The sequence below is a fragment of the Corvus moneduloides genome, chromosome 3, assembly GCF_009650955.1.
Source record: "Corvus moneduloides isolate bCorMon1 chromosome 3, bCorMon1.pri, whole genome shotgun sequence".
Lineage (NCBI taxonomy): Eukaryota > Metazoa > Chordata > Aves > Passeriformes > Corvidae > Corvus > Corvus moneduloides.
In genome coordinates, this window is record NC_045478.1 from 21385762 (window position 1) to 21402421 (window position 16660).

General features: G+C 41.3%; 1 protein-coding gene across 3 annotated transcripts in view; it reads left to right on the forward strand.

Annotated features, from left to right (window-relative positions):
- Positions 1 to 11427: 11427 nt before the first annotated feature.
- FBXO25 (F-box protein 25) overlaps positions 11428 to 16660 on the forward strand; it is a 30690-nt gene continuing 25457 nt past the window's right edge. For 2 of the 3 annotated variants that reach the window (XM_032104568.1, XM_032104569.1), the window contains exons 1-2: positions 11428 to 11531; positions 14461 to 14604. In XM_032104568.1, coding sequence (XP_031960459.1) covers positions 11461 to 11531; positions 14461 to 14604 — 215 coding nt within the window. In that variant the 5' untranslated portion in view covers positions 11428 to 11460. Of the gene's footprint in view, positions 11587 to 14460; positions 14605 to 16660 lie in introns of all 3 variants that reach the window. The other variant, XM_032104570.1, reaches the window with a different exon arrangement.

Consider the following 16660-nt stretch of genomic DNA (forward strand, 5'->3'; position numbering starts at 1 on the left):
CAGATGTAACCTCTGCAGCACCACTTTATTACTGCCATGGGATTAATACTCCCTAAACCAGGCAGCTTCCATAACAAGCATGGAAGTGACTACCAAAGGAATAAGCATTCAAAATGGTAGTTACATCCAGATGAAACTTCATCTGTCACTATAGTAACTCAACCTAGTCCAGCTTTAAGGGCTGAAAAACCACTTTTCCATGATCCTCTTATCTCTACTATGCCAAAAACATTTTGTACAGATCCCAATGCTGCAGCTGAAAGATCTAGCATCGAAGTTATAAATTACTCTCTTTATTTAATTAAATGAATAAAATATAACCATGCTATAAAACAGAGACACGAAAATAGTACATGCCATGAACTTAAATTTTAGAGCTGTCAGCAAATTCAATCAGGAAATGATCTCCTTAATATAAATGAACACAGGAAAGCAATTAACTGTTTTTAATTTAGCAACAACAAATTGTAATATCTTTCAGACAGGTAAATCAGAATTATGTCCTAACTTTAATAATCTATAGACAGCTGCTCTGTCTTCCCAATGTTGAAGAATTAATGTAAGGGTAGAGGTTAACAGCAGCAATTATTAGTACCATCATAAATATGTTCTCTTAAGCATATTGATTCAAATGAAATAGATGCCACAGAACAGAATTCTACATGTAATTCTACAGGTAATCCTGCTGCCATTAGCTAGACAAAACTCCTTTCAGCATCAGCAGTTTTCACAACTGGTGACATCACAGAACTGGACATTTATAAAAGTTATATAATATGAACGGAGTGACTGGACCATTTTTAAACAAATTAACTGCATCTTTAAACAGACTGCCTATATCCTTACTGTACTTTACAGAGTGGCCTAAATTCCAGTTTATCCCAGAGACCTACTGCTAGTGATGAGGAGTGACTGCTAACCTCCCCCATTTCGTGGCAGTGTGGATGCACTCATCAGGTATCCATTTGTTTTCTCGAAGGCCTACAGGATGATCTAGATGTTAAACACCATCAAAAGAGCTGAGAATGGCCACGGTGTGAGGAGGCAACACCAGTCCATGGCACCCTTTTTGTCAGGTCAGAATTGTGAAGAAAAGAAGCCTCCACTGAAGCCATAAACTAACTGAAGGAGATGGGCCCCCAGCCCACAGCTGTCTCTGTGGGAACACAAGTCCTTTGTTTTTTTGCCGAGGAGCAGAGTGGGACTTACACTGTCTGAGACCTACAAAGTAGAAAGAAGCAGAAGAAATGGAAGGGGGAAAAAAGCAACACAATGAATTGTGGATCCTTTTCTATTCTCAGGGTTTTAAAGACATTTACTCATCCTTTTGGTATGGACAGGCAATCATTGCTGCAGTAAATGTTATCTTCATTTAACCAGGGTGCTTGCAGGAGAAGAACATCTAAGTGATTCTTGAATCTAGCTCATGGGATAGCTGTACACCTACTTATGTGATGTCAGCCTAAATAGCATTTCCAATGCAATCAGCAAGACTATTCACATTGTTTATTGGTATTTGCTAGCATAAATTTCCAACCTGAAAGGCACATTGATCACTTCCTGCTGTTTCTCTAGTCTAATACGTGCGTTAATGAGGCAGTCTTATCTTAATAGGTTGTAGAAAGGATTTAATTCTTTGCATATTGCTTGTGTTCAAATAATATATGAATGAAATCTATGTGTCTTCCATGCCTATGAGTTTCTGAAAATGACTGTTTAGTTTAATGGCAATCCTCCTTTTTCTATCAAAATGCACCCGGAAAAAGAATTTTCCTCTCCACAAGGCCTTTGGCTGTTTTGTAAAAGTTCCTATCCCCATCCATAGATTTTATGTTTAAGATATCTACAAAATCATAATAAAAAAAATCCAAGAAACAGAAAAGAGGAAATGTACACTCAGAATTAATAGTTATAAACCTCTCTGAGAACTGGTTAGATGGACTGCCACGGAGTTCTGCTCTAGAATGGTCCCAAGAACTATGCAGAAATCTATCTGTGAGTGAATAAAATGCTGCTTTTATTTCTTCCTTATCAGGGAGAAAACAAAACACCAAGAAAACAAACCTGAAATTTGCTCAGCTTTTTCATTACTGTTTTTAGTATGGGACTGGCACTGAATTTAACTATAAAGTTTAGAATTGTAGTTGCATAATATTCAATTGCTTTTCTTCCATATAAAAAAGCTTGATTCATTTCCTGTGAAATAAAGGTCAAAAATCCTCCTTGACTCCCTTGGGAATTGGATGGCACTTCAGGCTGTCATAAAAAGTGGTGTTCATATTAGTACAGTACGCAGAGATCAAATGCAGGAATTTCAACCCATAAAGCTTCCTGGACAAACTCACCACCTCCCCCCTCCCCCCCCCCCCAAGAAATGGATTCTTTAGTAGGAAATGTGAAATTAGGGATTATAACTACATGGTGAGGAAGACTATGAATAATAATCATAAAAGTATATTGTGCTCCTATTTCACAATGTATATTACTTTCTAAGGCTTCCTCTGCTCAGTGCTTCCAAAGGGAAATCTTTACTACCACGGATCACATTGGACTACAAATCATGAGGACTGCTAATGATGAGGTGTAGAATTACTGACCACATACTAATCTCTGATAGACTGTTGAGTGGTTAAATTAGTTGTAAATATACAACAATATGAAGCATGTAATTATAGAGTAACTTCTATAACAGTCAACCTTTGGGTTTTTGTTTTGTTCATTAGAATCACCTATACCTGCATTTTTCCAGGAAAAGATAAAATTATTCTGAACCCATTACTCCAATACCTTACCAACTAAAGGTGTTGAGAGCTTGCTTGCTGTTTCATCTCTGGGTCAGATTGAGAGTCCATTGATGGCACTCTCATTCAGCAGTACTGTAAATTACTCTATTGAAAACAAAGAGCATTATATTATTTATAACCAAAATTTATTTCTCAAAAAAAGTCTAATAGGCAAGCTTACATCTACGCAAAGACTAGATGAAACCACTAATTTCCAGTTGCTGGAGATGGTGCTGAAAAATAACATAGGTATAGATAGTATAAAAGTAGTTGAAGTAACACATTGGTTATCTTGTTTTAGAAATTTCTCTGGAGTCTGCTATGCCAGTAGAAAGACAGTTTGACTTTAAGGGACTTCAATCAGAATTTTTATTGTACAAGACTTTTCTTTTTCCTTACTATGCATTTGCAGTTCCCTTCGAGAAACAAACCTGGAACCAGGTTTGTAAGCCAGAACCACAATTCTTTGATACCACTGAGCTAACGTGCAGTAGCTGAGTGTAACTTGAATAACTAAAGTTAGGATTCTGCATCCCATGTAGATGAAACACTGTTGTGATTTCAAGCCCACCTGGAGAAGAAACACCACACAGCTGCTCACTCAACTCCCCTTCCCTTCCCCCCCACCCTAGCTGAAACCAGGACAAGATTAAAATGTGTCTGTTAACTTCCATTAAAATTTTGATAAACCAGAAAGCCTGATTCTGTTCTCCCACTTCCATAAACCACAACATAAATTGACTAACACAATTATTTATAGGTGTTTCATTCAGTATAAGCAAAAGCTAATTAAACTTCAGAGTTGTTTTGGGGTTTTTTTTTTTGTTTCAACATGCATTCTTTTTTATTTCCTCACTGGTCAGCTTTATCCCAATAACATTACTGTTATATCAGATACAGCTTCTGCTGTTAAGATAAAGACAGTTACCGATAGCACTAGTAATTAAGTTTGGTTTTATGCTATTCCATTAAACCATGTATATCACAGGCACAGCTAAATGGGAGTGAAGTGCTCTATGGACAGATGTTTTAATTACGAGTAGATACACAAAAGAAGGTCTGTAGGGAATTTCATTCTGTTTCAGACCACTTCTCCAAGGTCATTTTTAATTCTTGGCGCATCTTTCCACATTCTTAGAGATCTTGCCAATTTCCTATCATCTACCAATTTAACTTGCATACACTTAGTTCTGTATTCCAGCTCACTACAGAGATCGTATTAGTACTGGATTTTTCCACCAGAAGTTAAAGTTAAATTTACAAATTATAATTGATAGGTTTTATTTTTCGTTTTTTAAAAATAGACCCAGTATTTGCTCTTGTGCAGTTCTGTCACACTTCTCCAATCCTCTGTATGTTTTCTATATAACTGCTATTTTCTTTAAAATTGCTTAGTGGCTATGTAACTCTATTTGGTTCAGCCAAAATGATGAACTTCTAATTTCTCTAAATGTTCTAGCTATCTTTCTCTTTCAAGTCCTATTTTTCTGTCTTTGTCTTCCTTTGAAAACCTACCCTTTTCATCTAGCAGTTCTGTTAGCCATCTTCTTCAGCTGAGCATTTTAGCGAGCACCAGTGCATATCATTTTGTAGAACAGCAGACTAGTAGTTTAATTATTTTCTTACCCTTCTGAGTACATCTACTAGTTTGCATTCAGTTCCCGGCAGCCAGATTCAACTATATCATATATATTGACTAAGCTTTCCTTCCTATACTGTTTAAACTTCCTGTAAAATTAGATTTCTTTGTTCCAATTCTTCCTATGAGAAAAGCCGAGAGAAAAAGAACCTCTCTCCTTCAACAGTTAGATATCTTCTCATTTACAGATTAATTTTATATCTATCATTATTATTATGGCATTGCCTTCAGTTTTGATCAATTTTTCCTTGAGTTCTATGTCCCCAGCTTTTGCTGCAGAAACCACTTTCTCTTAGGAACGTATTTGAAACCACTAATCCAAACCAATTTACAGGTTCTATGGATGCATACAAATACAGTGAAAACAGATGGCAACTTACCAATATAGGAAGTCTGCTTCTAAAAATTGGTGGTTTTTTCTGATTAAATGTTTCAAGAAGGTTAGAAAACTCTCACCACCCTTCACTACCATAAAAGCAATGAACCTTATTTTGACGAATAATTTCTTATCAATTTCTATAGCTTGGACTGCCATGAAATTCTACCCTGCAAATTCCTAAACTAATTAATTTTCTTTCTTAGTTATCTTTCTCTAAAATAGGCAAAGCACATATTTCTTGAAAAATGAACATTTCTTTTCCAAACCTTAATTTTGATCTCACATTTCCCCTATTGCAAATGAGTTAGTTGCAGTATCCAACCTGTCATTGATCAAATGGTGAAATTTCTGTTCACATCCCAGGGCTTTCAATTAAAGATTTGTCTCAAGATATGGTACATGATGTTTTTCAGACTGTTTCTCTGGAGTTATCTAAGATCATGGGTTTTTACTGCCACACTGAAAGTTCTTCTATTTCTCCCTTAATGTAATTTCCCAGCAAACTGTTACTGATTTTTCCTCTAGAGTAATTATTAGTTTTCAAAATTTTTTTCCCTATGATATAAAGTGTTTGTTCCAACTAAAGTAAATCTGGTTTTACATTCAACAGCGAAATTATTACAAAATACAACGTCTTCCATATTAAAATTCTGCAACCAACATTGATTTATTTGCAAATCTGCTGAAGACAATTACTTTTCTGAGTGTGATTGTTAATAACCTCCTGTATATCTGTGAATCCTTTTTTTCCCACAAAGCTCTTATAAGATGTTTCTGTTCATCAAGTTTTTCCATTCCCCATGGAAAATAGCTCTTTGGAGAGCTATTTGTCTGATGACATCGCATCCCTGTGGACTGGGGAGTTGAGAGGGATGCTGGGATGACAAGGCGGGGGCCTTGCCAGTCAGAGTGCCTTTGCAAAAGGCATGTAGATGGTGGCCAGGTTCAACCAAGAGTGCAGATCATGGGATAAGGCAGGTTCAGGCAGCTCCAAGGTCAAGCTGGGAAGCCACTCTGCTTGTCTAGGTAGGAGCCCAGCTCAACAGGCTGTGAGGACAGGCCAGTCTGGTTCCCTTGGCACTGTCAGCAGCCTCTCTCCCATGTTCCCAGGAGGAAAGGAGCTGCCCTGGGCTGCACCACTGCTGAGTTGGTCCAGGTCCTCAGCATCCAAGCCTTCAGGAAGGGAGATGTTGTCTTAGGCATCTATAGTTACCCTAACACACTTAATTATTTATCTTCTCACAATGAGGAGAGTAATAAACCTAATGAAGGAAGAGCAGTAGCATTACCTTCTGTTTTGGCAGTATTGATGATAAACATTTAGGAAAAAATTATGCCAGCCACAAAAGAAATATCTGAAGGACTGTGTAATACACTGAAAAACACACATTAAGTAATATCTGGAATAATGAGGCTTTTCTCCAAGTTTTGGGGGTTTTTTTATGGGTTGGTAGTTTTTTCCTGAAAAATGAAACTATAAGCAACCGACTCCTTGGAAAAAGGCCAACTGCTTGGAAAATGTGTTTTTTTCCGTTTTTGTTTTACTTATGAGTTTTGTCTTCATTGTTGTCATGAGTTTCCTTCTGCTTTCTAATGATTTTATTGCTCCTCAATCACTTTCCTGTTTCTTTTTGTTAGCATTAAATGTTGCTAAGTAACTGAATCAGGCTGTGGTATTATTTGGCAGAACTATTATATTTTTTGATATATTTATAGAGATTACTCAGCAAAATGAAAACTACTCTCCCAAAGGAAAGAAGGTCATTTGCATCTACCACAATCTTCATTTTCAGGTGATTTCTAAGAAAAAATTGAAAGTGATTCTTATAAACATATTATATATAAACATAAACACGTATAAACATTCCTACAATGCATATTTCCAGGCCAGGCAGTTAAGGAAATACTAATCTTAACGAAAAGTTGCTTTACGTGCTCCATGAGGTTATCCTAAGCCACACCAAATAACAACATTTGTTTTGCTTTTAGTAATGTGTGTCAGATATTACAAGCAATTGTAATTTTAAAGTAAAATAGCTTGGCTTTCCTTCAGTGCAAGCTCATTTAAAGTATTCACCTTTGTTCTGTATTATTAAATGGAAATCATAATTTAAGCAATTTAACAGAAAATTTGGGAAAAATTGAATTTATCTTTTTTTTTAGGTCTCCTAATTTTATGTTAATGTGGCAATGATCTAGTGTCTCATCTACATGGACCTGCAGTCAGCAGTAAGGTTAAGTATCCCAATTGCAAAACTCATCTGGGTTTCATGAAATTTTCACTTAAAAATCTTTCCGAAACAATCAAAAGCACTAACAGCCACACTGCAGACCACACTGTGAAGGTTTAAACTGCGTTAGTACTAAATAAAACATAATAGGAGACTGTGATACCAGAATAAGAAAATTACCGTAGAACTTTATAAAGAATGTCTGAAATGGAATCGTGTCAATCATTATTAAATTATTCAAGAACTGCCTGAACTGCTCCGTGTTGATCAGAATAGTCTTAAAAGCTTCCACATTCCATTATGTTATTTTACAGCTTCGAAACCCCCTGAAGTGAACAACATGCTTTCTTTTGCATGCTTTTAACACAGACATGCACTACACATAAAAAAAATATTTTAAAATAAATTTCTCGGTCTTCAATGAATTTTTTATAGGTCAGAGCATGGACCCTCAAGATAGCAACTACTCATATAATGGGAAATATCTCTAAATTTGTTCATTTGAAAATTTATCATATTTTGTTATAAAAAAGGCAGATGGAAAGGTATCATAAACATTAAATAGCAGAATTACTTCATAAACACTACATAGCAAAATGACTTTGGTTTTGAAGTACAGAGTGAGAAAATTACCCTTGCAAGAGAGGACGGCTCAATAATAACTCTGGGCAATAACCACTTTGCATCTGCTTGTTGAATAATCACAAGATTTTTCAACACTTGGAATGAAAACACATATACATGAAGTCTTGTAATAAGTGGCTTTATGCTAAAAAAAAAGGGAAAAAAAATCACATTCTTCCAGCTCCCTCTATTGTAAAATTAATATAAATATGCTGAAGCCAGCAGGTTAAGTATTATAATAGCTGGGCATGAGTAGCAGCAACTATGCAGGAAAGAGAATTGTCATGGAAAACCCAGTTACTTATGTACCTCAGCTATTAATAACTTTATTAAATTTGAAGTCAAAGAGTGTGACCACCTAAGCTGGGAAGACACATTTGTCCTTGTCCTTCTAGAACCTATACCAGAAAAAAGAAAAAAGCTGAAGACATATGACTTCCTCTGTTTCTTCCTTCCCTATTGTATTTCCCCAGGGTAACATCCCCCAGGTGGGCTTGATACCAGCGGGTGTGACCAGCAGGTTGAGGAGGTGACTCTGCCTCTCTACTCTGCTCTCATGAAACCCCTCCCAGAGTGCTGCATCCAGCTCTGGGGACAGAGATGGGACATAAAGATGGCCAGAGGGCTGGAGCACCTCTCCCACAAAGACTGGCTGAGAGAGCTGGGGTTGTTCAGTTGAGAGAAGGCTCCAGGGAGACCTTCAACAGCTTCCACTACATGAAGAACACCTAAAAACCCCATAGAGACACTTTTTACAAGGGCGTGTACTGATAGGCAAAGGGAGAATGGCTTTAAACTGAGAGTGAGTGGGTTTAGATTAGGTACTAGGAAGCCATTCTTCCCTGCGAGGATGGTGAGGCGCCGGCACAGGCTGCCCAGAGAAGCTGTGGATCCTCCATCCCTGGAAGTGTTCAAGGCCAGATTGGATGGAGCTTTGAGCAACCTGGCCTAGTGGAAGGTGTCCCTGCCCATGGCAGGGGGATTGGAAATAGATGACCTTCAAAGATCCTTTCCAATCCAAACCATTCTGTGATATTAGGAATTGTGGTGCCCACCCCACTGCTCTCTCACTCCCCCTCTTCAGCAGGGCAGGGGGAAAAAATAAAATGAAAAACTCATGGGTCCAGATAAGGACAGAGAGATTACCCACCAATTACTATCATAGGTAAACCAGACTCAGCTTGGGGAAGATTAATTTAATTTGCTGTGAATCAAAAATTGGGTATTTTTAAAATAGTACTGTGAGAAACAGAAACAAAAATAAAAGCGCCAAGTTCCTTTTTTTCTCAGACTCAACTCCACTCTTTGTTCTTTACTTTTCTTTCACATCCTCTCTTCCACATCCTCTCTTCCACAAGTATCATGGGGAGATAGGAAACTGGGGTTGGGGTTGGTTCATAACTTTTTGTCTGTGCCACTCCTTCCTTCTTATGCTGCTCCCCTGCTCCAGCATGGAATCCCTCTCACTGGACAAAGTCCTCCACAAACTACTCCAGTGTGAGTCCTTCCCAAAATGCTGCACTTTTTCAAGAAGTAATCTCCTGCTTACTGTCTTTCAGAGTTTTAATGCTGCTTACTCCTCAGGTAAACGCAAGAGAATGGCAGCACACTTTCTGGACTGCATCACTTTTGGATTAGATGTTTCACTCAGGAAGCTCTGCTAGTAAAATCCAACCTGCCCTAAAGGAACAACCCCACCAGAGCGATGAGGCAACTGAGTACTCATTGTATGTCCACACATCACAGGATACCTCAAAGACAGAAAATACAGGAGGATCCTAGAGACAAAATGATTTTTGCCACATTAGGAAAGAATTCTGTAGATCCAGATGCCAAAGAGCCAAAAAAAAAAAAAAAAAAAAAAAAAAAAACCCCAAAAAAAACAACCAAAGCCCCAAAACCCTTTCATGGGCTGGATAAGGAGATGGACATGTTCCTGGCAGAGTAGTGGTGTAGAATTTTTAATATTGACTCACATCCTTTTCCAGTGTGAGGGCTGGGAAACTCTTTTCAATCAGGCAATAGCAGAGAAAGTGGCCTACAGCCTTTTGCTGTGCAAAGGCAGCACCTTTGCCACGGCTGTACTTGTGTCAGGATAATGGGGTCTTGAAAAAGATTTGGGTATTCAACTTTTTTTTTCTGTCTTCAAGAAAAGAAAGGAATCTTATCTCTAGTTTAATTATTTAAAGTAAGATATTGAGAACACAATGAATCCCAGACCAAAAATAACTACTCATGCAATTTTTTTCAAGACCAAAGACAGAAAAGAAGCCCTTCCAGTAGGAATCTTTGCTGAATTCTGGGCTGTTACAACACTGAAATTATTTTATAAACTCGTAACCTCCATTTTCTTATGGGAGAGACTAGCAAAAAGATTAAGGATTGCTGCTGGGGGGGGGGGGGGGGGCAAGTTGCAGTAATTGTAGTATTGTCAATCCCAAGCATACAAACAAAATAATAAAGCCTTTTTCTACAGTACAAAATGTAAGACCAATTACAACGTTTGAAAATACAATTTTAATTTTACTATTAATGCCTTGACTTTTTTTTTTATCGTTTTCTCCACATTCAAACAGGTGAAAATAAATGATTTTAAGTGAAATTGGAAATGTTTATACAATCATATATTAATGATTTAAAGTTTTGAGAAACAAGGCCCTCCGCAAGCTTGGTTTTCCAGGCACACTGGCACACCTGGGGCACACAGGGAGAGTCACACCGGGGGCACACTGGGGCACACAGGGGCACACCGGGGGTGCAGGGGCACACCAGATGTCACTAGGCAGGTCACAATGGGCAGGTCACACAGGGTGGGTGTCACACCAGGGAGCATGGGGTACTCTGTGGGGGCACACTGGGAGGGCACACCAGGGTACTCAGGGCACACCCAGGCACACCTGGGACATAGGGTCACAATGGGGCGTGCCGGGGGGGTCATATCAGACACACCGGTCATGCCGGGGAGTCACACTGGTCATAGAAGAGAGGGGGTCACACCGGGAAGGGTTACAGGGAGAGCGTGGCACACCGGGTGGGTCACCCCGGTCGCACCAGGAGGGGTCACACTGGGGGCGGGGGGTTTCTCCAGGGGTCACAGGGGGCCATCCCACCTCACACACTGGGTGGGTTTCCCCAAGGGGTCACACGGGAGGGGTCACACCGCGGGATTTCCCCAGGGGTCACACCGAGAGGGGTCGCACCCGGAGGGTTTCCCCAAGGGGTCACAACGGGAGGGGTCACGCCGGGGGGTTTCCCCAGGAAGTCACGCCGGGAGGGGTCACGCCGGGGGGGGTTTCCCCAGGGGGTCACACCGGGGGGGTTTCCCCAGGGGGTCACGCCGGGGGGTCACACCGGGGGGTTTCCCCAGGGGGGTCACGCCGGGGGGGGTTTCCCCAAGGGGTCACACCGGGGGGGTTTCCCCGGGGGGTCACACCGGGGGGTTTCCCCGGGGGGTCACGCCGGGGGGGGTTTCCCCGGGGGGTCACGCCGGGGGGGTTTCCCCGGGGGGTCACACCGGGGGGGTTTCGCCGGGGGGTCACACCGGGGGGGTTTCCCCAAGGGGTCACACCGGGGGGGTTTCCCCGGGGGGTCACGCCCCGCCCCGCGCGCGCCGCACGCCCCGCCCCCCGCCGACCAAAACATTGGCACGTGCTCCTCGCGGGCGACTGTCACGTGACGCAGCCGGCCCGCGGCGGGCGGGGACGGCCCCGCCCCGCTGCGCCAATGGCGGCTCGCGCTGCCGGGTAGCAACAAGCTCGGCGGGCGGCGGCCAATCAGCGCGGGGGGGCGTGGCCAGAGCGGCCCATGGTACTTCCGGCAACAGCCCCGGGCCCGCCCGAGCGCCGGGCGGGCAGCGGCGGGGACGGCGCGCTGAGGTGAGCGCGGCCCGGCCGGCAGCGGGGCCGGGAGGACGCCTGCGGGGCCGCTTGTGTGAGCCCCGCCGGCCCGGGGCTTGGGGCTGAGTGTGGGCAGTCGGGGCTTGAGGCTGAGTGTGGGCAGTCGGGGCTTGAGGGGTTTGGGATTGGCTCTTGAGGGCGTATGGAGCTGAAGGAGCGTGGAACGAGGTGTTAAAGTCTGGGTGTGCAGATCGGCCTGGGGAATCGGCTGGGGCGAGGCGTGACGGGCAGTACTGAGGGGTCTGGAGGGAGGTGTGTGGAGCCTGCCTGGAGGAATGGGGTGTTGGGATCTCTTTAGGTTGTATGAGGATGGGAGCTAGCATGGTTTCACTAGGAGCAAATCCTCCCTCACAAATTTGGGGGCTTTCTATGGTGGGGTTTCAAGGTTGGTGGATGAGGTCATACGGAGTCACGCAGGAACTGATGTCATTTGCGTGAACTTACGAAAAGCATTTGACAGTGTCCCACATAAATTCCTTGTGTCTAAACTGGAGAGATGTGGATTTGACAGATAGACCACTGGGTAGATAAGGAACTGGCTGGATGGTCACCCTCAAAGAGCTGTGGTCAACAGCTTTGTTGCCAAGTGGAGAGGAGTGACAGGTGACATTGCTGAGGGGTCAGGATTGGGCCAGGCCTGTTTAACATTTTTGTCAGAGACATGGACAGTGCGATTGAGTGCACCCTCTGCAAGTTTGTGGGTGGCACCAAATTGCATGGTGCAGTCAACAAGCTGGAGGGAATGGATGCCATCCAGAGGGATCTTGACCAGACAGAAATGAGTGTGTGCAGACCTCATAAAATGCAACAAGGACAGGTGCCAGATCTTGCACCTGGGTCATGGCAGTCCTGAGCACAAGTATGGGATGGGTGGAGAGTGGATTGAGAAAAGCTTTGAGGAGAAGGACTCAGGGTTATTGGTTGACAAGGAGCTCAACATCAGTCAGCAATGTGCTCTTGCAGCCCAGAAAGCCAAACGTGTTCTGGGCTGCACCAAAGGAAATGTGGCCAGTGGGTCAAGGGAGGTGATTCTCCCCCTCTACTCTGCTCTCCTCATATCCCACGTGCAGTGTTGCATCCAGTTCTGGGATCCCCACCACAGGAAGGCTGTGAACCTGTTGGAGAGAGTCCAGAGGAGGGCTGGAGCACCTGTTCTATGAACACAGGCTGAGAGAATTGGGATTGTTTAGCCAGCTGAAGAGAAGGCTTCGGGGAGACCATTAGAGCAGTCTTCCAGTACTTAGAGGAAGGCTACAAGAGAACTGGAGAGGGACTTTTTACAAGGGCACATAGTGACTGAACAAAGCAGAGTGGCATCAAACTGAAAGAAGGTGGGTGTAGGTTAGGTCTTAGTAAAAAGTTCTTTCCTGTGAGAGTGATGAAACACTGGCACAGGTTGCCCAGAGGAGTGGTGGGTATCCCATCCTTTTTGGCGGTCAAGGCCAGAGTGGATGTGACTCTGAGCAACCTGGTTTAGTGGAAGGTATCCCTGCCCATGGCAGAGGGGTTGGAACTGGGTGATCTCTAAGGTCCTTCCAACCCAAACCATGGTGTGATAATGACACCAGTATGAGGGGAGTACTAAACAACTTCTTGTGGTTTGTATTATTCCTAGGAACCAGTAAAAGGATTGGAAAAGCAGATAGGCATGAATAAAGTTTGTCGTGACTGGGGGAACGGATGTTGTAAATTTTGGAAAAGGTTCTTGTTAGGAGCAGAGGAAAGCTGAGTTATGAGTAGGAAGGGGACTTTAGTCAATCCTGAGGCCTAGACAATGTACTTTGTTTTGCATAGTATGCAGATTTTTAATTAAAGAAAAACCCAACTGGCTCACTCAGCCTGTATTTCTTCTGGTGTTTTATCCTGTTCTGAAGAATATACTGGGCAAATGCTGGTCAAGAGCGCAAATGTTTAAATAAATTCATAGTGATGTTTACTGATGTGGTGCCTAATATTTTTTCAAGTTGAAAAAATACTAGAAAATGCTTATTTTTTAGAACCTAAGCTGTTGCTATGATATATTAACACGTGTTTCAAATATGATAATGTTATCTTCTCTCTATAGCTTGCATGTGAAATCCCTTTTTAAACTAAGGAGCAATATGTTTGTGTCATGAATGGGAAGAAGAGGGCAAATCTGGCAAGGTCATAGTCTTCAGAGTGTAGAAATTGCCTTGTTCAAATTCTTAATGTGTCAGAAGTGAATCTCACTTTTGAAAAATGGTAGCAGAACACTGTTTGAGTGATATACCTGTGTTGATCTGCATCTATTTGTAGGAATTTCTGGAGACATGTCACAATGGACTTTGTTGCAGTCTTCTTTTGTTCTGGTATCTGCTTAATACGAGGCTGGCATGAGAGGTGGTGACCCTCAACAACAACTGAAAAAATATTTCGGAAAAGTGAAAATTCCTTTACCAAAACATCACTACACATTGTACCATAAACTCAGTATTTGTAAGGATTAGAAAAAAATAAAAGGAGCGATATTGATTTTGTGATCTGTCAATCTCTTTAAAAACCATTTATTAGTCACATATAAAAATCAGTAATCTGTTTGATCATGGCAGAGCAGATTACACATGATACAATTTTGCTTCTTGGTATCGTTCCTGTCTTGGACTACCAGGTTTCTTTTCCTTGTTCTCTAAAGAACAAGGAAATCTACCTTCATCTACTAAATGCTGAAAGACAAGAAGAATGTGGTTAGAGAATAAAAAATGTACTTAAACCACTGAATCTATTTCTTAAAAGGATGCTTTATAGAGAACTTTTCTCAAGGTAGTTTCTTCTTTTTTTTTTTTTTTTTTCTTTTTTAAGGCTAAAGAGAAAACTGAAATAATGACAGGAAGTTTTGAAACTTTTTTTAATAAATAATAGACCAAAAATCTCTTCTTGCTGCCTATAGAGGAACCATGCCATTTTTGGGCCAAGACTGGAGATCCCCTGGATGGAGATGGGTTAAAACAGAAGATGGATGGAAAAGATGTGAACCCTTTAGTCCTGCCCTTGAGGATGGGAATAATCAGCTGAATGATATCAGCCACACTGTGTAAGTTTAAAAAAAAAAAAAGTGATTCTGCATGAGTTAATAGCAGGTGGGAAGGCAAAGATTGACTTAATTTCCATTCAGATTGCATCGGCTTGTGGTAGCTGATGTCATCTGTATACAAATGCAGTCATGTGTTTTGTTAGGCAGACAGGAGACCCCTGTGGAGATTGTCTGTCTTTTGTCACTTCTTTGTGAGTTGCTTATTTGAGGCAGCCAGGTCCTTTCTTAGGTTGTATGTCTTTCAAAATAATAAAACAATAAATACTAAAAAAAAAAACCCCAAAAAACAAAACAACAGCCAAAAAAAACCCAACAAAAAAGCCCCCTCCCCGAATGCCAGTCGAGTAGTATTTAAAGGTAAAAGTGACACTTGTAAATTGCAAGTGCAAACAGCCATATTGAACTGTTACCTGGAAGTGAATGAAGGCTTTCTGAGTGGGTGTTGCATTAGTGTGTGGCAGACAGAAAATGCCTTTCCTCCAAATATACAGTCAGTGGTAGCTTAATGCTCATTCTCTAACACAATATATGACTGTATGTGCTCCTGTAGGATAGGTAAGAAAGAGATTAGATAAATAAAGTAATACTTGTGGCAAATGCCCACAGACTGGTGTGATACAAATAGCTTTGTCAAGGCAAATTTCTCCACAAAGAAGTAATTCTCAGGGATAACATTCTTGGTCATAAATTCCAGCATAATGTGCTCATAATGAGGAAAGGGAACATTCAGTGTTTTGTTGTTAGTCCAGTAAATGATAACTCATCTGGTTTAGATGGAATTTACTGGGAAGCTAGGACTTCCTGTAGTCACACACCTGTGTTTTCTAAATTTCTGAAACAATCCTCAAGGGAGTTATCAAGCAGTGAAGCATTATTGTTAAGCTTAACCTACTGTTTTCTTCATGCCTTTTTTCTTTTTGTGGTCATCTGTCACTGATCTCATTCGGACTTCTTTATCCACACAGTCTGGCCACTGTGGCTACAAAACACTGTGTCTGAAAGAATGTTCAGTAAGCCTCCAACATCAAAGTTGCCTCAAATACCTTTGAAAAAAAAAAAAATCTTCCCTCTTTTATATCTTTAATAATATACTTGGCAAGTTAAGGGAAATCTACTAAGTATTTAGCAACTGTGAAAATTGCTTAAAAAAATAAATAATGCTGTTTGACAAGTATGAAAAAGGAGTTCTCACTCTTTGTGAATACCACTGAGACTTTTGCTCTTCTGCTTATAGTGGGGTGTGTGTATATGTATATATGTATCTTTCTCCCAAAGAGCAAGGTGAGTTATTTTTATTGCTTCTTTGAGCAAAAATACTGGATTGTTTTGGTTTTTTGGTTTTCTTTTCCCTTAGTCTTGGAAGATCCTAGAACTGAACTCCTCTGGAGCCACAAACTGTGGCTTTACTTTTTTCTTCTTAATTCTGCTTCTGTCTATTTAATTACTGATGTATGTTGTCCAAACTCAGAGTAGCGAATTCAAGTTGGTACTTCTTGGCATAGTAGCACTACTTTTGAGTAATTTCACTACACTTTGAAATTTGGATCTATGATTATAACTTGGACTTTTTATATGCTAGTTAAGTTCTGCTGCTAAACGGCAATTAACAACATCTATTTTCACAACATTATGGAACAAGTTAGGGTGGAAATGACCTCTGGGGGTCATCTGATTGAAACACGTACTCAAAGCAAGGCCAGCTGGGGTTGGATTGTACAGGGCCTTGCCCAGTTCAGCTTTGTGCTTTTCCAAGAATGGAAGTTCTTCTCTGGGCTCCTGTTCTGTTACTCTTAATTTTTTGGTTTTTAGTTTGTTTTTGGCTTGTCCTATATTGTGTCATTTCTCCCTGCCCTCCTCAGTCTAGTAAGTATTTCTCTTTTTACATATTGTGTCCATTACCATTTGACTTACTACTGCCCACCTCTTCCAACCTTACAGTCTCACTCCATCTTATTTATAGCCTCATATTAAAAACTGACAACAATCAGATTTCCTTTCACCGCCAGCTCTTAACACTGAACGAGGTCAGTTCTCTTACCCTTGTGCACCATGTGCT